The 25,572-nt window shown below is 28.1% G+C and overlaps 1 protein-coding gene across 1 annotated transcript; it reads left to right on the top strand.

The window, feature by feature from the left end:
• The first annotated feature begins 36 nt into the window (after positions 1-36).
• LOC135123457 (kinesin-like protein KIF11) lies at positions 37-23,763 on the top strand. The gene is made up of 7 exons (XM_064048111.1): positions 37-736; positions 6,798-7,086; positions 7,137-7,288; positions 14,726-16,133; positions 22,508-22,810; positions 22,864-23,031; positions 23,083-23,763. The coding sequence occupies exons 1-7, from the start codon at positions 681-683 to the stop codon at positions 23,431-23,433; spliced, it is 2,727 nt and encodes a 908-aa protein (XP_063904181.1). The 5' UTR covers positions 37-680; the 3' UTR covers positions 23,434-23,763.
• The last annotated feature ends 1,809 nt before the right edge of the window (positions 23,764-25,572 follow it).

Consider the following 25,572-nt stretch of genomic DNA (forward strand, 5'->3'; position numbering starts at 1 on the left):
TTCTAGTAGTTTTCGAGTCAAATTATATTTATTTTATAAAAAGGTTAATAAGTAATTAATGTCTTTGCCATTTCTATTGAAACACCACTTGTTGATCGTAAATTTGGCAACGTTGATATTCAGACAATTTTCTAACTAAAAGCCGTTATCAATCAACCGAAAACTATTAGCAATTGCTAAATTTTAGGCAAAATCAACAGGTGGTGTTTCAATAGAAATGGCAAAGACTATATTTTTAAAATACACTGTTCCATCATTCTCTAATAAAAGTATTTTCGAGAGTTTAATTACAAAAATTCAATAGTCGTTGACATAGATTTAGTTGATAGTTATAAATTTAAAATATGAACAGTATTATAGGACTATCTTAAGGTTATTTTTATTAAAAACAATCAAACATAAACATTTGATGTTGGTATAGGCAACCAGTATTGCACACTTGCATGCCGTGTGTAGAGAATTAATCTAGGGACTTTGACATATTATTTCTAGTTGGGTTGTTCGTTGGTAGCACTTTCAGCAATTTTAAAATTTAACGTTCACCTAGACAAGCCAGTGACAAAAAGTATTTGTTAGACGCAGCTGTACGCAGTGTAGTCACTTTATAATATTATAATTTAGCTTGTTGCTTTGTGTTTTTTATCGTGTAATTTACATACAGTGTATACAAGAGTCACAAGATGAGTGCCACCGAAAAGAAGGATCTACAACTTGTAAAAGTCTTCATCAGAGAAAGGTATTTAAATATAGGGTTGTAAAATATAGGGACTGTTCCGAAGAATTCCAAAACTATAGGGTCATGAGCTCTGAATTCTTTAAATATTGTAGAACATGAAACTGGTAGAGGGTTGAACCCGAATAAATACAGGGGTTATCAGTGATTTATTATTATTATACAGAGTATGTAAATGATTTTTGTATGTAGCAGTATGTTTACTTCAACCTGCAATTAATTCTAAACCTATTTATAGCGAGTTTCGTGGTTGTCGAAAATAGTGTCACTTTTAAAAGGGTGATTCACTCTGTTAATTAATGACGACTGTTCATTATCGTATTGTCGGTATTCTGTTTTTGAGGCGTTACACAACTGAATTTTTTTAAGCGGAAGACCTATATCTTTATACATATTTTCATTAGTTTCTTCTTAGTCCTTATAACTGTCGTTTATTTTTGAAATTTCTAAGCGACGTTGTCACTGTTTTTTAAAGTGCAAATAAAACTTTGATACAATGTTCGTCAAAATTTTGACGCTATTGTATTTATTTAATAAGGGTAATATAATATTTTTCCATAAAATATTATAACAGTTTTAAAAATAACAATTTTGCAATTTGTTTACATATTCTTAAAATAAAATATTACTGAAAACCTTAAGAATAGGTCAATTAGAGCATATAAATGTAGTAGGTATATAGGGTGATCTGTTATTGTACTAACTTGTATATTGCGCCTCACAAACAAAGCATTATAATTATATTTCTGAAAATAATTTTGGGTTATGCAACTCAAAAAACCATATTAATATAAAAACATTGGTTGAACGTTATTTCGACAGAACTAAACAAATAAATTTTGCTAAACGATTTACCATGATTACGATAACCTTAAAATATTTAGATTTCAGAGCAATCGGTTTTGCAGTTTCAAAGTTATAATGCAAAACATAGTTGTTCAGTTTTGAATTTTTTCCAAAAATTCTGGATATCTACACACCACAAATGTAGGAGTATCTTATTTTAAAAGATTAAAAAAAAAGTTTTATTATAAATTTTGGAAATGGCGTCACCCCATTGGTAACGGGGATGATTATCCAAATTTTAGTTAGTATTTAACCATCTACATGATACTCATAATATACTCACCTACAAAATGTGACAACAATCGGTCCAGTAGTTTCGGTGATTACTTCTCTAATAAAAATGGATAGACAGACAGACAGACGGAGACGGGGGACCACTTTTTTCTTACTCTTGAAAACATGAAAGTGGCAATTCGGCCGATGAACTCGATTACTATACTTCCTTACGCTCGGGAAGTGAAAATTGAAATACTAAAAAAAGTGAAGAATCGAAAAACTGAAAAATCCCAAAACTCGAATATCGAAAAATTGATCAATCAATAAATTGAAAAACTGAAAAATCGAAATCTGAAAGATCGAAAGATTGAGTATTCGATATATTAAAAAATTTAAAAATCTAAAATTGAAAAATCCAGAAATGGAAAAAATTCCACAAATTGAAGTGTGAACAAGTTTAGAACTCGAATATTTTGAAACATTGAAAAACCGAAGTGCCGAAAAACTCGAAAAACTAAAGTATTAAAAAATCGAAAAATGTAAATTTTAGAAATAGAGAAACGAATAGAGAAATTAAAATTTGAAAAAATTGAAGAATTGAATAATCCACAAATGGAAAAATTCCCAAAATTGAAGTGTTGAAAACTTGAAAAATAGAAATATCAAAAAAATTTAAACAATGAAAAACCGACATGTCGAAAAATGGAAAATTCGAAAATTTGAATTAGGAAAAACTTGCGGAATCGAAAAATTGAAAAATCAGAAGAACGGGAAACGAAGGAACCGAAAAAATTAAAATTTACAAAATCGGAACATTAAAAACCGAAAAATTGGAAAATCGAAAAATGTAAAATTTAAAAATAGAGATATTAAAATTTGGAAAAATTGAAGAATCCCAAAACTCAAATATCGAAAAACTGAAAAATCGAAAAATAGAAAAACCGAAAAATCGACATCCGAAAAGTCGAATAATAATCTAAAGATGCAGCAATCGATACATTAAAAAATTTTTAAATCGAAAAATTAAAATATCGAAAATTTGAAAATTCGAGAAATGGAAAATCCGAAAAATGAAAAAATTTAAAAATTGAAAAATAAAAAAAGTGAAGATTGAAAAACTGAAAAATCCCAAAACTCAAATATCGAAAAATTGATTAATCAATAAATCGAATAATTTAAAAAATGAAAAATTCAAAATTGGAAAAAAAATGGTAAAATTTAAAAATAGAGAAATTAAAATTCGAAAAAATTGAAGAATCTCAAAACTCAAATGTCGAAAAATTGATCAAATAATAAATCGAAAAACTGAAAAATCAATAGAAGTCGAAAAATAGAAAAACCGAAAAATTTGCATCCGAAAAGTCGAAAAATCGATTCATTAAAAAATTTAAAACTCTAAAATTTGAAAAATTTAAAAATCTAGAAATGGAAAAATTCCCAAAATTGATACCTTGAAGAATTGACAAATCGAAAACTCGAAATATCGAAAAATTAAAAACCGAGATGTCGAAAAATGGAAAATTCCAAAATTGAGAAATTGAAAAATTGAAAAATCTAAAGAACGGGAAATCGAGGATCCGAAAAATCTAAAATTTACAAAATCGAAACTTTAAAAACCAAATTGCCGAAAAATTCGAAAAACTGCAGTAAAAATCGATAAATGTAAAGTTTAAAAATTGAGAAATTAAAATTTGGAAATATTGAAGAATGTCAAAATTCAAATTTCGAAAAATAGAAAAACCGAAAAATCGACATTCGAAAAATCGAAAGATCGATACAATAAAAAATTTAAAAATCCAAAATCCGAAAAATGGAAAAATATGACACTAAATAATCGTAAAATCGAAAAATGTAAAAATTTTAAAATAAAAAAATTTAAAAAAGTGAAGAATCGAAGAACTGAAAAATTCCAAAACTCAAATATTGAAAAATTATCAATCAATGAATCGAAAAATTGAAAAACTGAAAAATCGAAATCCGAAAAATCGAAGGATTCAGCAATCGATGTATTAAAAAATTTAAAAATAGAAAAATCCAGAAATGGAAAAATTTTCCAAAATTGGTGTGTTAAATAAAAAATTGAGAAATCGAAAAATTGAAAAATCAAAAAAACGGGAAATTGAACCGAAAAATGTAAAATTTAAAAAACGAACAATTGAAAAATTAGAAAACTCATTCACAATACTCAAATATAGAAAAATGGATCAATCTATAGATCGAAAAATAAAAAATCGAAAAAAAATTGAAGAATCGGAACAATGAAAAATCCAAAAACGTCGAAAAACTGAGATACATATCTAAATAAAATAGAAAAATCGAGAAATCGAAAAATTTTGAAACATTGAATAACCAAAGTACAGAAAAATTCGAAAACCTGAAGCAAAAATCGAAACATGTAAAATTTCAAAATAGAGAAATTAAAATGTCAAAAAATCGTCATCCGAAAAGTCAAAAAATCGAAAGATGCAGCATCAATCGATACATTAAAACTTTAAAAATCTAAAAAATTGAAAATTAAAAAATCCAGAAATGGAAAAATTCCCAAAACTAATGTGCTGGAAAATTGAGAAATCGAAAAATGGAAAATTCTAAAAATTGAGAAATCTAAAGAACGGGAAATCGAGGAACCGAAAGATCTAAAATTTACAAAATCGAAAAATTAAAAACCGAAAAACTGGAAAATCGAAAAATGTAAAATTTAAAAATTGGAAAATCAAAAACTCAATCGCAAGACTCAAATGTCGAAAAATTGATCAATCTGTAGATCTAAAAATAAAAAAATTGAAGAGAAATTGAAGAATCGGAACACTAAAAATTCCAAAACTGAGACATCGAAAAACGAAGATATCTAAAAATAGAAAAATTGAGAGATCTAAAAATTTTAAACATTATAAAATCAGTGTCGAAAAATTCGAAAAACTGAAGTAAAAATCGAAAATATAAAATTTAAAAATAAAGAAATTGAAATCTGAAAAAATTGGAGAATCCCAAAAGTCAAATATTGGAAAATTGAAAAATAGAAAAACCTAAAAATCGACATCCGAAAAGTCAAAAAATCTAAAATGTAAAATTTAAAATATCGGAAAATTTAAAAATCCATAATTGGAAAAATTCCCAAAATTGAAGTGTGGAAAAATTGAGAAATCGAAAACTTGAAAAATCGAAATATCTAAAAATTTGAAACAATGAAAAACCGAGATGTGGAAAAATGGAAAATTCGAAAAATTGAAAAGTCAAAAGAACGGGAGGGAAATCGAGGAACCGAAAAATCTGAAATTTATAAAAATCGAAAAATTAACCGAAAAATTGGATAATCGAAAAATGTACGGTTTAAAAACAAAAAATTGAAAATCGTAAAACTCAATTGCAAAACTCAAATATCGAAAAACTGATCAATCTGTAGACCGAAAAATAAAAAAAATCGAAGAAAAATTGAAGAATCTGAACACTGAAAAATCGCAAAACTAAAACATCCGAAAACTGAGAATTCTAAAATTAGATAGATGCAGCATTCGAAACATTAAAAAGTTAAAAAAATTTAAAATATAAAACATTAAAAAATCCAGAAATAGAAACATTCCCAAAATTGAAGTGTTGAAAAGTTGAGAAATTGAAAACTTGAAAAATCGAAATATCTAAAAATTTGAAACAATGAAAAACCGAGATGTCTAAAAATGGAAAATTAAAAAAATTGAATCATCAAACATTGAGACATTGAAAAATCTAGAGAACGGGAGATCCAAGAACCGAAAAATCCAAAATTTACAGGATCGAAAAATTAAAAACCGAGAAATTGGAAAATCGAAAAATGTAAAATTTAAAAAACGCAAAATTGAAAAATCGAATAACTCAATCGTGAAATTCAAATATCGAAAAAATTGAAGAAAAATAATTGAAGAATCGGAACACTGAAAAATCCCAAAACTCAAACATCGAAAAACTGAGATATCCAAAAATATAAAAATTGAGAAATCGAAAAAGTTGAAACATTAAAAAACCAAACTGCCGAAAAATTCTAAAAACTGAAGTAAAAAATTAAAAATTGATAAATGTAAAATTTAAAAATTGAAAAATTAAGAAAGTGAAGAATCGAAAAACCGAAAAATCCCAAAACTCAAGTATTGAAAAATTATCAATCAATAAACGAAAACTGAAAAATCGAAAGATTCACCTATCGAAGTGTTAAAAAGTTGAGAAATCGAAAAATTTGAAACATTGAAAAATGTTAAATTTGAAAAAAATTGAAGAATCCCAAAACTCAAATATCAAAAAATCAAAAAAAAGTCGAGAATAGACAAACCGAAAAATCGACATCCGAAAAATCGAAAGATTGTTTACAAAAGAACGACGAAAACGAACGGTTATTTTTAATGAATAATCTAGCGATCGAACAAATTGATTATACTTTTTTTAATTGTTCGTAGGGTGTTGAAAAATTGGGAAACCAAAAACTTGAAAAATCGAAATATCGAAAAATTTGAAAAAATGAAAAAATCGAAAGAAGGAGAAAACGAGAAACCAAAAACTAAAATTTACAAAATCGAAAAATTGGAAAATCGAAAATTTAAAATTCAACAGACGAAAAGTTTAAAAATCCCAAAACTGAAACATCGAAAAACTGAGATATCTAAAAATTGAAAATTTGAAAACCTGACAGTCGAGAACTAGGAAAATCAAAATATCGAAAAATCTAAAATTTAGAAACCACAAACATTTAAAAATTCTTGAATGTTCAGGTTGGGCTTAATTTTAAACATTGTGAAGGATCACATGATCGAAAAAAAGTCTTCTAGTAGGCCATGAAATTAATTTTTAATTGATTAATGACACGCGTCCCTTGTTCAGTGTGACAGTTGCAGTCATACAACCGTCAAATGAAGTGTCAAATACTTCCAATGCCAACATTAAAAATAAATTTCATGGCCTACTATAGGACTTGTTTTCTATCATGTACAATGTGAATAAAACTGACTTGGGACACTAATTTTTTCCTTGTTTCCAGACCATGGACCAAATCTGAAAATGACTTAAAACGAATATGTACCATTCAGAAAATTCAGCCTACCCAAATCAGTTTAAAGTGTGGAAATATGGAGAAAAACTACACGTTTGATCGTGTGTTTGATAAAACTGCATCACAGGAGGAAGTCTATGAAATCGTTGTATCTCCTTTGATCAGATACGTTTTGTCGGGTTATACATGTTCAGTATTCGCATATGGACAGACAGGAACTGGTAAAACCTACACAATGATAGGTCAAGACGCAGCACTAAATATCGAATTTGCCAATGTATTATCCACATTTTCTTGTTTATTGTTGTATTAAGAACCAAGTTGTAGGATCCTTCCGTTGGTATGGTACCCAGAGCAGCAGCTGATTTGTTTGCTGAACTGGCCACACTCCAGGTTGAGTACAATATGCTCATTTCATTCGTGGAAATTTACAATGAAGAAGTGCGCGATCTTCTAGTAAGCGATAGTGTGCCTTTACGGTAGGTGATAACTGATAGTGATAACATTGTTTAAGTATATTATAGTTGGACAACCTAATACAAATTTTACTTCCCCTAAATAGTGAGCTTTAGGACAAGGAATCCAGGGGGCGTGGGACAAATTTTTCATCAACGCGCATTTTCACTACAGTGAGCCAATGTATTAGGTTTATTTTACTCTACATCAGATGGCGCCATCAAACATTAGCAAAGGCAAAAACCCTTCATTCTGCTCTTATACGAGGAGTTATCCATAAATCCATAATTAACATTGTTCCGTAAACAGTAATGTGTATAAACATATATGTACAAAATTGATTTCTCGATGTCTCAATTTTTGAATTTTGCGATGTTTCGCTTTTTCGATTTGTTGGTTTTTCGATTTTTTGCTTCTCGGTTTCTCGATTTTTCGATATTTCGATTTTTGATTTATCCGATTTTTTAATTTTTTAAATTTTCGACTTCTCGATTCGTTGATTTTTCACTTTTTCGATTTTTAAATTTTATATTTTCGAATTTTTATTTTTTTGATTTTTTGATGCTTGGATTTCTCCATTTTTCAGTTTTAGGATATTTTAACTTTTCAATGTTTTAAATTTTAGATTTTTCGATTTCTCGATTTTTTGACTTTTCAGTTCTTCAGTATTTAAATTTTTCTATTTTTGATTTTCCCACTTCTCGATTTTTGAGTTCTTCAATTCTTCGATTTTTCGACTTCGTTTTATTGGTTTTTCGATTTCTCAATTTTTGGATTTTCTTTCAGTTTTGATATTTTTCAATACTTCGATTCTTTGATTTTTCGACATCTAGATTTTTCGATTTTTTATTTTTGGATTTTCAGTTTTTCATTTTTTATACTTTCGATTTTTCAATTTTTCGATTGTTTTATATTTCAATATCTCAATTTTTCAACTTATCCATATTTTAAGTTTTAAATTTCTGGATTTTTTGGTTTCTCGAGTTTCCAGTTCTATATTTTAATTTTTCAAGTTTCTGAATTTTTAAATTACATATTTGAGATCTCAATTTATTGAGATTCGGATGTTTCGATGTTTTGATTGTTCAATCTCTCGCTTTATCAATTTTTCCATATTTTTGGCCTATTTCGGTTTCCCAATTTTTCGATTTTTCCACTCCTAGATTTTTTGGTCTTTTGATTTTTCGATTTCTCGATGTCTCAATTTTTGAATTTTACGATGTTTTGATTTTTCGATTTTTTAAATTTTCGACTTCTCGATTCGTTGATTTTTCAGTTTTTCGATTTTTAAATTTTGTATTTTTGAATTTTTATTTTTTTGATTTTTTGATGTTTGGATTTCTCCATTTTTCAGTTTTAGGATATTTTAACTTTTCAATGTTTTAAATTTTAGATTTTTCGATTTCTCGATTTTTTGACTTTTCAGTTCTTCAGTATTTAAATTTTTCTATTTTTGATTTTTTCACTTCTCTCGATTTTTCAGTTCTTCAATTCTTCGATTTTTCGACTTCGCTTTATTGGTTTTCCGATTTCTCAATTTTTGGATATTTCAGTTTTGATACTTTTCAATACTTCAATTATTTGATTTTTCGACTTCTAGATTTTTCGATTTTTTATTTTTGGATTTTCAGTTTTTCATTTTTTATACTTTCGATTTTTCAATTTTTCGATTTTTAAATTTTATATTTTCGAATTTTTATTTTTTTGATTTTTTGATGTTTGGATTTCTCCATTTTTCAGTTTTAGGATATTTTAACTTTTCAATGTTTTCAATTTTAGATTTTTCGATTTCTCTATTTTTTGACTTTTCAGTTCTTCAGTATTTAAATTTTTTTATTTTTGATTTTCCCACTTCTCTCGATTTTTCAGTTCTTCAATTCTTCGATTTTTCGACTTCGCTTTATTGGTTTTTCGATTTCTCAATTTTTGGATTTTCTTTCAGTTTTGATATTCTTCAATACTTGGATTCTTTGATTTTTCGACTTCTAGAATTTCGATTTTTTATTTTTGGATTTTCAGTTTTTCATTTTTTAGACTTTCGATTTTTCCATTTTTCGATTGTTTTAATTTTTAAATTTCTGGATTTTTCGGTTTCTCGAGTTTCCAGTTCTATATTTTAATTTTTCAAATTTCGGAATTTTTAAATTTTTTCAGATCTCAATTTATTGAGATTCGGATGTTTGGATGTTTTGATTGTTCAGTCTCTCGTTTTATCAATTTTTCCATATATTTGGCCTTTTTCGGTTTCCCAATTTTTCGATTTTTCCACTCCTAGAATTTTTGGTCTTTTGATTTTTCGATTTCTCGATGTCTCAATTTTTGAATTTTGCGATGTTTCGATTTTTCGATTTGTTGGTTTTTCGATTTTTTGCTTTCCGGTTTCTCGATTTTTCGATGTTTCGATTTTTTATTTATCCGATTATTCAATTTTCCAATTTTTTAAATTTTCGACTTCTCGATTCGTTGATTTTTCAGTTTTAGGATATTTTAACTTTTCAATGTTTTAAATTTTAGATTTTTCGATTTCTCGATTTTATGACTTTTCAGTTCTTCAGTATTTAAATTTTTCTATTTTTGATTTGATTTTTCCACTTCTCTCGATTTTTCAGTTCTTCAATTCTTCGATTTTTCGACTTCGCTTTATTGGTTTTTCGATTTCTCAATTTTTGGATTTTCTTTCAGTTTTGATACTTTTCAATACTTCGATTCTTTGATTTTTTGACTTCTAGATTTTCGATTTTTTATTTTTGGATTTTCAGTTTTCCGTTTTTTATACTTTCGATTTTTCAATTTTTCGATTGTTTTATATTTCAATTTCTCAATTTTTCAACTTTTCCATATTTTGATTTTTAAATTTCTGGATTTTTCGGTTTCTCGAGTTTCCAGTTCTATATTTTAATTTTTCAAATTTCCGAATTTTTAAATTTTTTGAGATCTCAATTTATTGAGATTCGGATGTTTCGATGTTTTGATTGTTCAATCTCTCGCTTTATCAATTTTTCCATATATTTGGCCTATTTCGGTTTCCCAATTTTTCAATTTTTGCACTCCTAGATTTTTTGGTCTTTTGATTTTTCGATTTCTCGATGTCTCTATTTTTGAATTTTACGATGTTTTGATTTTTCGATTTGTTGGTTTTTCGATTTTTTGCTTTTCGGTTTCTCGATTTTTCGATATTTCGATTTTGGATTTATCCGATTTTTCAATTTTTTAAATTTTCGACTTCTCGATTCGTTGATTTTTCACTTTTTCGATTTTTAAATTTTATGTTTTCGAATTTTTATTTTTTTTGATTTTTTGATGTTTGGATTTCTCCATTTTTCAGTTTTAGGATATTTTAACTTTTCAATGTTTTAAATTTTAGATTTTTCGATTTCTCGAGTTTTTGACTTTTCAGTTCTTCAGTATTTAAATTTTTCTATTTTTGATTTTCCCACTTCTCTCGATTTTTCAGTTAATCAATTCTTCGATTTTTCGACTTCGCTTTATTGGTCTTTCGATTTCTCAATTTTTGGATTTTCTTTCAGTTTTGATACTTTTCATTACTTCGATTCTTCGATTTTTCGACTTCTAAATTTTCGATTTTTTATTTTTGGATTTTCAGTTTTTCATTTTTTATACTTTCGATTTTTCAATTTTTCGATTGTTTTATATTTCAATTTCTCAATTTTTCAACTTTTCCATATTTTAATTTTTCAAATTTCTGGATTTTTCGGTTTCTCGAGTTTCCAGTTCTATGTTTTAATTTTTCAAATTTTCGAATTTTTAAATTTTTTGAGATCTCAATTTATTGAGATTCGGATGTTTCGATGTTTTGATTGTTCAATCTCTCGCTTTATCAATTTTTCCATATATTTGGCCTATTTCGGTTTCCCAATTTTTCGATTTTTCCACTCCTAGATTTTTTGGTCTTTTGATTTTTCGATTTCTCGATGTCCCAATTTTTTAATTTTACGATGTTTCGATTTTTCGATTTTTTGCTTTTCGGTTTCTCGATTTTTCGATGATTCGATTTTTGATTTATCCGCTTTTTCAATTTTCCAATTTTTTAAATTTTCGACTTCTCGATTCGTTGATTTTTCAGTTTTTCGATTTTTAAATTTTAGATTTTCGAATTTTTATTTTTTTGATTTTTTGATGTTTGGGTATTTCCATTTTTCAGTTTTAGGATATTTTAACTTTTCAATGTTTTAAATTTTAGATTTTTCGATTTCTCGATTTTTTGAGTTTTCAGTTCTTCAGTATTTAAATATTTCTATTTTTGATTTTTCAGTTCTTCAATTCTTCGATTTTTCGACTTCGCTTTAGTGGTTTTTCGATTTCTCAATTTTTGGATTTTCTTTCAGTTTTGATACTTTTCAATACTTCGATCCTTTGATTTTTCGACTTCTAGATTTTCGATTTTTTATTTTTGGATTTTCAGTTTTTCATTTTTTATACTTTCGATTTTTCAATTTTTCGATTGTTTTATATTTCAGTTTCTCAATTTTTCAACTTTTCCATATTTTAATTTTTCAAATTTCTGGATTTTTCGGTTTCTCGAGTTTCCAGTTCTATATTTTAATTTTTCAACTTTCCGAATTTTTAAATTTTTTGAGATCTCAATTTATTGAGATTCGGATGTTTCGATGTTTTGATTGTTCAATCTCTCGCTTTATCAATTTTTCCATATATTTGGCCTATTTCGATTTCCCAATTTTTCGATTTTTCCACTCCTAGATTTTTCGGTCTTTTGATTTTTCGATTTCTCGATGTCTCAATTTTTGAATTTTACGATGTTTCGATTTTTCGATTTGTTGGTTTTTCGATTTTTTGCTTTATCCGCTTTTTCAATTTTCCAATTTTTTAAATTTTCGGCTTCTCGATTCGTTGATTTTTCAGTTTTTCGATTTTTAAATTTTAGATTTTTGAATTTTAATTTTTTTGATGTTTGGATTTTTCCATTTTTCAGTTTTAGGATATTTTAACTTTTCAATGTTTTAAATTTTAGATTTTTCGATTTCTCGATTTTTTGAGTTTTCAGTTCTTCAGTATTTAAATTTTTCTATTTTTGATTTTTCAGTTCTTCAATTCTTCGATTTTTCGACTTTGCTTTAGTGGTTTTTCGATTTCTCAATTTTTGGATTTTCTTTCAGTTTTGATACTTTTCAATACTTCGATCCTTTGATTTTTCGACTTCTAGATTTTCGATTTTTTATTTTTGGATTTTCAGTTTTTCATTTTTTATACTTTCGATTTTTCAATTTTTCGATTGTTTTATATTTCAATTTCTCAATTTTTCAACTTTTCCATATTTTAATTTTTCAAATTTCTGGATTTTTCGGTTTCTCGAGTTTCCAGTTCTATATTTTAATTTTTCAACTTTCCGAATTTTTAAATTTTTTGAGATCTCAATTTATTGAGATTCGGATGTTTCGATGTTTTGATTGTTCAGTCTCTCGTTTTATCAATTTTTCCATATATTTGGCCTATTTCGGTTTCCCAATTTTTCGATTTTTCCACTCCTAGATTTTTTGGTCTTTTGATTTTTCGATTTCTCGATGTCTCAATTTTTGAATTTTGCGATGTTTAGGTTTTTCGATTTTTTGTTTTTCGGTTTCTCGATTTTTCGATGTTTGGATTTTTGATTTATCCGATTTTTCAGTTTTCCAATTTTTTCAATTTTCGACTTCTCGATTCGTTGATTTTTCACTTTTTCGATTTTTAAATTTTATATTTTCGAATTTTTATTTTTTTGATTTTTTGATGTTTGGATTTCTCCATTTTTCAGTTAAAGGATATTTTAACTTTTCAATGTTTTAAATTTTAGATTTTTCGATTTTTCGATTTTTTGACTTTTCTGTTCTTCAGTATTTAAATTTTTCTATTTTTGATTTTCCCACTTCTCTCGATTTTTCAGTTCTTCAATTCTTCGATTTTTCGACTTCGCTTTATTGGTTTTTCGATTTCTCAATTTTTGGATATTTCAGTTTTGATACTTTTCAATACTTCAATTATTTGATTTTTGGACTTCTAGATTTTTCGATTTTTATTTTTGGATTTTCAGTTTTTCATTTTTTATACTTTCGATTTTTCGATTGTTTTATATTTCAATATCTCAATTGTTCAACTTTTCCAGATTTTAATTTTTAAATTTCTGGATTTTTCGGTTTCTCGAGTTTGCAGTTCTATATTTTAATTTTTCAAATTTCTGAATTTTTAAATTCTTTGAGATCTTAATTTATTGAAATTCGGATGTTTCGATGTTTTGATTGTTCAATCTCTCGCTTTATCAATTTTTCATATATTTGGCCCATTTCGGTTTCCCAATGTTTCGATTTTTCCACTCCTAGGTCTTTTGATTTTTCGATTTCTCGATGTCTCAATTTTTGAATTTTGCAATGTTTCGATTTTTTGCTTTTCGGTTTCTCGATTTTTCGATGTTTCGATTTTTGATTTATTCGCTTTTTCAATTTTCCAATTTTTTAAATTTTCGACTTCTCGATTCGTTGATTTTTCAGTTTTTCGATTTTTAAATTTTAGATTTTCGAATTTAATTTTTTTGATTTTTTGATGTTTGGATTTCTCCATTTTTCAGTTTTATGATATTTTAACTTTTCAATGTTTTAAATTTTAGATTTTTCGATTTTTCAGTTCTTCAATATTTTTTTATTTTTCAAATTTTGACGTTTCTGAATTTTTAGTTTTCGGATTTCTCAAGTAATCTTATTTTTTTCATACTCCCATTTCTCCATTTCCCAAAGTTTCGATTTTTCAGTTCTTCAATTTTTCGATTTTTTAAGTTTGCGATTTTTCGACTCTGCTTTTTTGACATTTCTGTTTCTCAATTTTTTAATTTCCTAATTTTTGGATATTTCGTTCAATTTTGTGATTTTTCAGTTTTTCGATTTCTCAATTTTAACTTTTCAATTTTTAAATGATTAGTTTTTTCGATTTTTTGAGTTTTCAGTTCTTCTATATTTCAATTTTTCGATTTTCGGAATTTTTAAATTTTCGATTGTCCAATTTTTTTTATTTTTCGATTTTCCAGTTTTTCGATGTTTGGATTTTTGAATTAATCGATTGTTCAATTTCTCGATTTTGAAATTTTAGATTTTCCGATTTTTATTTTTTTTGATTTTTTTATTATTCGATTTCGAGGATTTACTGCGTTACATATTACAATATATTACATATATGTAAAGTCCTCAACACGTACGTTTGCTTATTTTGTGACTGCTACCCGTACAACGTACTGACTAATACGTCCGTTTACTACCTTATCGACATCACGTGCTTACAGACTATTTTTACTCCCTTTCGTAAGGTACCGCCTCTTCATAGTGAAGCGAGTGAGATGTAGAATATATGTTCATTCTTTTCTACATGGGAAAGTGATTGTCCATATAGGTTGTCCAACAATATACTTAAACAATGGTGATAATAAACCACTAGATGACATTCTTGTACCTATATTCCAGAGTGTTTGACGACCCCGATAATAAAGGTTCCACTTGCATCAAAGGACTCACAGAAGTTCTAGTCCACAGTATTAGCGAATTGTACGATTTTTTGAACAAAGGTGCTGCAGAACGACAGATCGCCTCAACCAATTTGAACCGATTGAGCTCGCGTTCGCACACCATCTTCACCATTGTGCTCAACATAAGAGAAATGACAACCTTCGACGAAGAAACCATCAAAATTGGTAAATTCCACTTGATCGATCTGGCGGGTAGCGAAAATATCGGACGATCAGGCGCTACAGAAATGCGTGCCCGAGAAGCGGGTTCCATCAATAAGTCTCTACTAACCCTGGGAAAAGTGATCAAAGCGCTGGCTCTAAAGAAGCAGCACGTTCCATACCGGGAATCCAAGTTAACGCGGATTTTGCAAGACAGTTTGGGGGGAACGAGCAAGACCTCCATGATTGCCACGTTCGCGTCAACAGTTGACGCTTTCGATGAGACCGTTAGTACTTTGGAGTACGCCCATATGGCTAAGAACGTCGCGAACTGTCCCACTGTGAACATCAACAAGCACAAAACCGAAGTGTTGACGGATTCCCAGAATCAGATCTTGAAACTGCGACAGGAATTAAATGCGATGAGGGAGGGAGATGGTTTCTACATGAGTAACGATTTTTATGAGAAAATGACTTTCGATATTCAAGCCAAGCACGAACGAGCTTTATACTTGCTCCAGGAGATTGAGACGACGGAGGAAGCAATGGCGGTGCAAAATCAGCGCTATGACGAACTTAAGAACTCCTTCCAAAGTACGAGTTCCTTGGTTGAGAAAGCTAAGAAAGAACTGGCTGAGGCGAAAATCGAATGCAAGCGGAAAGCTCGAGCTGCGAATTTTATAACCGGTAAGACGACTCAACTAGAGGAAACGTCTAAAACCCTTCTTGATGTTTGTGAAACTTCTACGAAACATGAACATCTATACTACAAAAAGTATGACAATCAGTGCGATTTGTTGACAAATAACGCCAACGTGTCCAAAAGTATGTATTTAACTGGTATGAGTTGGTTCAAGGAAATTCTTACTATGTCAAATAGTTCTCTCAAGAATCAGCAGACTTGTTTCAATGATTGTAAGAATAGAGTCGGCGTAATTAAAGGCAACCAGAGTCAGAATTTAGTGCAACTGGACCAAATTTCAACACAAATGAAAACAGCTTTGGAAAATCCAGTTGGTTTAGTTTCTGGTGACGTTTGTGGAAGTGATAAACTCATGAATCGTCTTACGTCACTGCGCAACAGTAGTAGTGAAGCATGCTTGCATAGTCTTCAAAACACGAAAACGGATATTGAAGAAGTTCAAAGTTACGTTTTGGAGAAGAATGTGGATGTAGAAAAACGAACAGAAGAGTGTACAAAATTGGTAAGTATTAGCACTGTTGTATTCGAATCCATCGGGCGACTTGCTACTTTTAAGTTTTCTGGACTTTCGTGTTGCTTAGAGTACGAAAAAAGTGGTCTTCCGTTTCCGTCTGGTTGTCGTCTGTGTCAATTTTTATTAAAATATTTTCTCTGAACACGTTTTTTTTTTTTTTATTTGATCGAATCTTGTTTTTCCTTCGTATTTTCTGAAATACCGGCGCTTTGTATCTTTTCGTTTTGAATTTTTGTTGTCCAGACGACCAACGAAAAATCGAAAACTCGAAAAACGTAAAATTTTAAAATTCAAAAATTGAAAAATTCCAAAACTGAAATGACGAAAAATTGAAAAATTTAAAATTAAAAAGAAAAAAATTAAAAATTGGAACACTAAATAATCAATAAAATGAAACACCGAAATCTCGGTCTGAAAAATTGAAAAATTTAAAAATTAATAATAAAGAAAAATGAAAAATTGGAACACTGAATAATCAATAAAATGAAACACCGAAATCTCGGTCTGAAAAATTGAAAAATAAAAAAAATTTAAAAACCGAAAAATTGAAAAATTTAAATTAAACAAAAAAACGAGAAATTGAACAATCAAAAAATCTAAAACCAAGAAGTCGAAAGATCGAGAAATATTTTCAAAAATTGAAAAATTGAAAAACAGAGAAATTAAAAATCGTAAATCCAAAATTAAAAATTTCCAAAAATTGAAAATTAGAAATACCAAGAAATCAAGAAGTAAAAAAACTGAGAAATCGGAAATTTTAAAAATTGCAAAATTAAAATATGGAAAAATTGAAACATCGTGAAATCGAAACACCAAAAAATTGAAAAGTCGAAAAATCGGAAAATGACGAATCGAAAAACTGAAAAGTTGAAAAATTAAAAAATTAAAACTGAACTGACGAAAAATTGGGAAATCGAAAAATTTTAAATTAAAAAAAATAATAGAAATTTTCGAAAATGCGAAAACGAAAAATTGACAAACCGAAAAATCTAAAATCAAGAAGTCGAAAAATCGAAAAATGGAAACTGAAAGATCTAATAAGTATTTTAAAAATTGAAAATTTGAAATATCGAGAAATCGAAACATCAAAAAATGGAAAAATTGCAACGTTGAAAAACCGAGAAATTAAGAAATCATAAGTGCAAAATTAAAACATTTCAAAAATTGAAAAATCGGAAAACTGAAGTATTGAGAAGTCAAAAAACTGAGAAATCGAAATAGGCAAAATCGAAAAGTTGCAAATTGAAAAAATTAAAACTAAAAAAAAAACTCTGAAAAAACTGAAAAATCGAGATACCGAAAAATCGGGAAATGAAAAATTGAGGAAAAAACATTCAAAAACTGAAATGACGAAAAATTGGAAAATCGAAACAATCAAAATTGAAAAATTTATAATTAAAAAAAATCGATCTCGACAACTATAAAAATTGCGAAAACGAAAAACTCAAAAAACGAAAAATCAAAAAATTGAAAAACCGAAAAACTAATGATTCGAAAAACTGAAATAATGAAAAATCGGGAAGTCAAAAAACTGAGAAATCAAAATGAGCAAAATGGAATAATTGAAAAACTCGAAGAACTGAAACATTTAAATATCGAAAAATCTAAAATTTTTGAAACTGAAAAATTGAAGTACCGAGAAATTGAAAAATAGAAAAATTTAAAAACCGAAAAATTAAAAAATTCAAATTAAAAAAACGAGAAATTGAACAACCAAAAAATTTAAGTTAAATAAATCAAGAACTAGAAAAATTGCGAAAACGAAAATATGAAAAATTGAAAACCGAAATATCTAAAACCAAGAAGTCGAAAGATCGAAAAATTGGAAAATTGGAAAATTGAAAAACCGAGAAATTAAAAAATAGTAATTTCAAAATTAAAAAATCCCAATAATTGAAAATTCGGGAAACTGAAGATTCCAGAAACTGGAATAATGAAAAATAGGAAAATCGAAAAATCTAAAATTTTAAAAACTGAAAAATTAAAGTACCGAAAAATTGAAAAATACAAAAATCTAAAAACCGAAAAATTGAAAAATTCAAATTAAAAAAACGAGAAATTTAACAATCAAAAAATTTAAGTTAAATAAATCGAGAACTAGAAAAATTGCGAAAACGAAAAATCGAAAACCAAGAAGTCGAAAGATCGAAAAATTGGAAAATTGGAAAGTTGAAAAACCAAGAAATTAAAAAATAGTATATCCAAATTTAAAAAATCCCAATAATTGAAAATTCGGGAAACCGAAGATTCCAAAAACTGTCATAATGAAAAATTGGAAAATCGAAAAATTGAAAAATCTGGAAATCGAAACATCAAAAAATTGAGAAGTCGAAAAATCGGAAAATGAAAAATCCAAACACTGAAAAGTTCAGAAATAAAAAAAATTAGAAATTGAAATTACGAAACAGTGGGAAATCGAAAAAGTGAAAAATCCAAAAATCAAAATCGAAAAGTTAAAAATAGAAAAATTTAAAATTGAAAAAAAATCTATAAATCGAGAAATTGAACAATCAATCTAAAGAACGAAAAAATGAAATTTTGAAAAACCGAAAAATCTAAAAATCTAAAACCAAGAAGTCATAAGATCGAAAAATCGTCACAGAAAAATCTAATAAGTATTTTAAGAATTGAAAATTTGAATATTGATCGAAACATCGAACAACTGGAAAGTTGAAAAAATTGAAAAAACGAAAATCCGAGAAATTGAGAAATCGAAATGGGCAAAATCGAAAAATTGAAAATTGAAAAATTTTCAATTAAAAAAAAAACGAAAAATCGGAAAATGAAGCATTGAAAAACTGAAAAATTGAGAAAAAAAAATAAACTGAAATGACCAATACTTGGGAAACCGAAGATAAAAATTGAAAAGTTTAAAATTAAAAAAAAAAATGGCTAAATCGAGAACTAGAAAAATTGCGAAACGAAAAACAAAAAACGAAAAATCAAAAAATTGAAAAACCGAAAAATCTAAAACCAAGAGGTCGAAAGATGAAAACTGAAAAATTTAAAATCTTAAAAATTGGAAAGTTGAAAAACCGAGAAATTAAGAAATCATAAATCGAAAGAAAATGGTAATCCGAGAAATCGAAAAATTAAAATGTAAAAATTTTAAATTAAAAAAAAAATGAAAAACCCGAAAAATCTAAAATTTAAAAATTAGAAAAATTGAAAATTCGAAGAACTAAAAAATTGAGCACTCGAAAATCTAAAATTTTAAAAACTGAAAAATTAAAACATCGAAAACTTGAAGCCTCGAAAAACCGGAAAATAAAGAATGGGAAAGCTGAAAAATTGGGGGAAAAAAATTCAAATATATGTAGAAATGACGAAAAACTGGAAAATCAAGTAATCGAGAAACCGAAATGGGCTAAAATCGAAAAGTTAAAAATTGAAACTTTTTAAATTAAAAATAAAATCGTTACAACGAAATCTCGATAAATGGAGAACTAGAAAAATTGCGAAAACGAAAAATCAGAAAATTAAAAAACCGAAAAGTCTAAAACCAGGAAGTCGAAACTGAAAAATCAAAAACTGCGAGAAATTGAAAAACTGCGAGAAATTGAAAAACTCTTAAACTGACGAAAAATTAGAAAATTGAAAAGTCGAAAAACCGAGAAATTGAGAAATCGTAAATCGAAAGGAAATCGAAATGTTAAAATTTGAAATTTAAAAAAATCGAAAAATTGAAAAACCCAAAAAACCTAAAATTAAAAATCGCGATATTCAAAAATCTAAACTTTTAAAAAGTGAAAAATTGATAAGTAAAAGATTCAAAAATCGAAATGACGAAAAATTGGGAAATTAAAAAATTGAAAAATCAAAAAATCGAGAAATCCAAATAGGCTAAAATCGAAAAGTAAAAAATTGAAAAATGTGAAATCAAAAATCTAATATTTTAAAACTGAAAAATGGAAATATCCGGAAATAGTAACCTCAAAAAAATCGAAAAATTAGAAAGTTGAAAAACCGAGAGATTAAGAAATTGTAAATCCAAAATGTAAAAAATCGGAAAATTGGAAACTCGAGAAATAGAGAAGTCAAAAGACTGAGAAATCGAAATGAGCAAAATCAAAAAACTAAAAACTCCGAAAAATCTAAAATTTAAAAATTCGAAAAATTGGAAAGTTAAAATATTAAAAAGGTGAGAAATTGGAAAATCGAAATAGGCGAAATTCAAGTTAAAAATTGAAAAATTTAAAATTAAAAAAATATGGAAAAATTGAGACACTGAATAAACAAAAAATTCAAACACAAAATCTACATAAATTGAAAAATCCAAAAATTTAAAAACCAAACATTTATAAATCAAAAAATTAAAAAATCCGAAAAATCAAAAACTGTAAAAGTTGAAAAATTGCAAAATGGTGAAATCGAAACATCGGAAAACCGAGAAATCGAAAGTCCAAAATTTATTAGATCGCAAAAATTGAATAATCGAAAAACTGAGAAATAAAAAATTCAAAAATTGAAAAATTTTAAATTAAAAATAATCGAAAAATCGAGAAATTGAACAATCAAAATATCTAAATCAGGAAATCTCGGTAAATAGAGAACTAGAAAAATTACGAAAAACTGAATAACTGAAAAACCGAAAAATCTAAAGCCAACAAGTTGAAAGATCAAGAAATCGTAAATCCAAAATTAAAAACTCGGAAAACTGAAGAATCAAAAAACTGGAATAATGAAAAATTGAAAAATTTGAAATGAAAACAAAAAAGAAAAATCGAGAAATTGAAGAATCAAAGATCGAAACATCGAAATCTCGATAAATCGGGAAATAGAAAAATTGTCAAATCGAAAAATCTGAAATCCGAAAAATTGGAAAAACGAAAAATTTAACTTTAGAAGTCAAAAAATTAAAAAACTAAAACTAAGAAGTCGGAAGATAGAGAAATCGATAGTGAAAATTTAAGAAAAATTAAAAAATCGCGAATTCGAAACGTTAAAAAATTGAAAAATGGAACGTTGAAAAATCGTAAAATTGAAAATTCGAAAAACTGAAAAATTGGAAAGCAAGAAGTCGAAAGACCGAGAAATCGAAACATCAAAAAATCGAAAAATTATAAAGTTGAAAAACCGAGAAATTAAGAAATCGTAAACCCAAAATGTTAAAGATCTCAAACATTGAAAAATCGGAAAACTGAAGTTTCGAAAAATTGGAAAATTGAAAAACCGAAAAATCAAAGTGGGCAAAATCGAAAAGTTTAAAATTGAAATATTAAAAATTTAAAAACTGAAATGAAGAAAAATTGGGAAATCGAAAAATTGAAAAATAAAAAAATCGAGAAATCGAATTTGGCTAAAATCAGTAGGTATACACTGTTAACTAACCGTTTGTACTGTTGTGCAATAAACGTATCTATCTATCTAAAATCCAAAAGTAAACAATTGAAAATTTTCAAATAAAAAAAATCGAAAAATCGAGAACTAGAAAAATTGCGTAAACGAAAAACTGAAAAACCAAAAAGTCGAAAGATCAAGAAATCGAAATTAAAAAATTGAAGATTTGAAAAACTGAAAAATGCAAAAAATTGAGTAATCGAAAAGTTAAGATTTGAAAAATTTTCAATTAAAAAAAAAACGAAAAATTTTAAAATCGCAAAAGTAGAAAATCGAAAAGTCGAAAAACTAAAGAATTGAGAAAAAAAATGAAGAATGAAAAACTGAGGATTCGAGAAATAGAAAAGTCCCAGAATCAAAAATCTGAAAACAAATTTTGATTTTTTTCCAAAAATCTCGATATCTAGCATAAAAATTCAACACTGATTCATAAACCACAACTTCAGAACTATGTTACTTTTTAGTATTTCAATAATATTTATTTGACAAAATTGTAAGATGACACCATTAATTCTTGGGGGCATGAATGAACAAATGGTTAACGATTTTCCATGCTTCCGATAGCCTTCAAACGTTTGTAGGATTTCAAAGCATTCGATTTTGCAATTTTAAAGTTAACTGACTTATAAATGATTTTGATTTTTTCAAAATATCGTGATGCCAAAGTTAAAAACTCAACACGGATTCATAAACCACACACTACCTCGTTTTATAAAATTAAAGCAACATTTGCTGTTGTAAAATTTGGAGATGACGTCATTGGTGGGGATGACCAGAAAAATTCGAACAGACGACAGACAGGTACGAAAAAATAAGTCTCCCGTTTTTTTTTCGTACCCTTATGAAACGTCGAGAAAACACGAAAGTAGCCAGTCATCCAATGGACTCGATTACAATACTTCTTTAGCTTACACTCGGGTCCGTTTGTTTTTTTGACAACAATTCAGATTAGCAAATAAAATTAAGCAGGGTGATCGCTAAACTTGAAAATTAATGTTTCTATTCTCATTATTTTGCTTCAGGTTAATAGGAAATTCGATGAAATCGAGCAACAGAGAGTTGAAGCAGATGGTTTTTTAAACGAGTTGTGTGAATCATTGGAACGTTCTCGCATTCAACAGCAGCTATCTCAGATAAATAAAACTAAAGAACTGCAGGAACAGCTTGTGCAAATGTATTCAGCGAGAAATGACGAATTAGACAAAGAGTTAGAACATATTGATATGATGGAAGAAATTAGTGACAAAATAATGGCAACGATGGAAGCTAGTTCCGTGAAAAATTTGTTAGATGTGCAAGAAGATTTAGTTCGTTTCAGTACATACGTAAGTAGTATCCTGTGTTTCATAGTGCTTTTAATAACTTTTTTTTTTGTTAGTTGGAACCATTACAGCAGGTTCCGACGTTAGTCCAGCGTGCAATAGACACTAGTGACAAAAATACCGCGAGCTGTAAGAATCAAATCGTAACTTACAACAGTCAAGCACAACAGGAAATTTCAGATTTTGTAAAAGCATCAACAGACGAACTGAATCGACACAATAATGTATGTTTATTTTTTTATTTTTGACTAATATTACAGTATTCCGAATTGTAGGAATTAAAGACACAATTACATAATTGGGCTGGCCACCTTGACGTTGTAAAACAAAGTCTAGAAAGTACTGTAGAAGAAAATGTGCGGGAAATAAGTCGCCAAACTGAACACTTCACTCGCACTGAGAACGCATATCATAGTGATGTAAAACAGTTTAAAGAAAAATCTTACGAAGATATTCAAACCAAAGTAACGAATCTGAAAACGACTATTCATGCCGGTGACACGCCAGTAAAACCTGTCTACACGTACCCTCAAGAAATAGATACCGAAGTTTCTGCAGACATCTTGCAGGAAATTATGGACGTTTCTCTCGAAGTCATAGAGGAACAACAAGAGGATGTTAAGTGACGATTACGTTTTGTTCTTTTGTTGTTATGTTTTGGTGCGAAAGTTTTGTGAGTACGTGTCATGGAGTGACCGCGTAGACATTCACTGTTGGTTAGTTATATAGTCTAGGCCATAAATACAAATGTGATCATATAGTCTAGTTCTGAGTCTATTTTATATTATCGTTTATTTATATGAACACATTGATGAATTAATTATAGCCATCTTTATTTTCTGTTGTTGATTAATGTTTGACTGATTGCAATTCCACGTTCTATCAACCTTGATACTCATCAATGTATTTTAGTATTTATTATCTGGTACCATTTAAAAATAAATTTTTAATTTTGTCATCTGATTTTTTAGTAGCTGTATTTTGTTTTTGAAAGAATTTTAAAAAATCTTGGAGGGTCCTAGAGGTTTGTTTTAGAACGATTTTGAAAGAAGCTTTGGGACTCTAGTGTTTTGTTTTAGAGGGTAGAGTTATTTAAGTCACATGATCTCTATAATTATGTAGAGTGTTCAAGAATTCGCGCCATTCCCGTGAATGACATGTTTCCTGTCCCGAATTGCCGTAATTCGCAAAAAGAATTGTAGGGTTGGCCATGAAAGTCTAGTTTGTTGGTATTTGATGCAGAAGAATAAAAATTCCCTGAACTTTTTTCGTTAGGTTATGTTTTATTAAATTAAAGGTTAAAAAATATGCCAGAAATATAAACATTGTTGCCGATACTTTCAGTTTTCCGTATCCATTTCTTAGAAAGCATAAAACTTTACGCTATTTAAAACAGTTATTCGGCTTTTTGTAAGTGCTTATTTCATATATAAGGAACAAACACTAAAATTTAACTTAAACATTGTTTTTATATGAATGGGGGTTCTACATACGACTATTGTCTCATGCCACATTTAGCATCTTATCTTTAATTCTCAATCATCAGTTCGTTCTGCTCTTCCACTCTTCTTAGAAATGTAAATTTCGACCTTTGTGAACAGCCTATTTCCATATCTTCCAACTTCTTTTTTCACTTTTCTAAGATTACTAAAAGGTAAAAGTAAAAGACAACAACCTTGCTCGAGTGCTTTGACGGGTTTAGCTCTTCTGAAACATTTTTCCGGCCTTAAATTGAATGATTTATCTATATAGCTATTACTAATGCTTACGTAAGTGCTCTTTATTTGCTTTTACTAAGTACTTCCAAACGCTTATTAATAAGAACGTTACTCTACGCCTTCTCCAGGTTCATGAAGAGTTACAAAAAAAATGAAAATGCTTAAAATTTGGTGCAAAGTAATAACGTGGATGATTTAACTAAAATTATACTTTATAACTAATTAATTACTTAATAAAGATCGTGAATGGATAATAACTAGACAGCGGATTTCTGTCGGGCTACGTCACGATTATAGGTGGGGACGCGCTGGATCGCCGGGACTCAGTAGGGGGTGATAGATAATCACTGAATGTAATTGTCACTTATTCCTAACGTGACCATAATTTACGAATACGAATCCGGGACACATGGTATTCATTCATAATGTCCAGTGCGTAATAAATAATGGCTATGAATTAAGAGCCACAGTAACTAAAACACTTGAAAAAAAATGTAAACAATAAGACAATTAATGAACAAAAAAGTTTAATATTCTAAAAAAAACAAAAAAAAAGAGGATACAAAAACATTTCACATTTAAAATATTAAGCAAATAACTTTACAAATATTTATCGGAACTATGTACTTGTTTTAACACCACGACATTTGAACGAATGCGATCATATAACTCTTCGCATGTGCCATTCATATTATATTTCACAATAAGAATTGATTTTAAGGAATCAACTGTTAATTGGGTCTTCTCTGTGGTCCATATTTTGTTCATTGGTGAAAATATTCGTTCTGTGGGGGCATTTGTTCCGGGCAAACAAAAGGCAAATTCAATTATTTGCAATATATTTTCGAATGGAATATTTTCCGATTTGTGATGCTTAAATATTTCTGTCCATCTAAGATCTGACGATGTTCTGGCCTCATTCCATTCACAAATTTTTTGCTGGCTTGCGTACTGTTGAACATAGCTGACTTCATCAAATAATTGATTTTCGTCAATCTTAATTCCTTCCACCATTTTTGTTACAACAGCAAAACTTTCCTGAACCTG

This window comes from Zophobas morio, unplaced genomic scaffold (assembly GCF_036711695.1).
Source record: "Zophobas morio isolate AGI-343-1 ecotype UQ-CSIRO unplaced genomic scaffold, CSIRO_AGI_Zmor_V1 ptg000006l, whole genome shotgun sequence".
Taxonomy (NCBI): Eukaryota; Metazoa; Arthropoda; class Insecta; order Coleoptera; family Tenebrionidae; genus Zophobas; species Zophobas morio.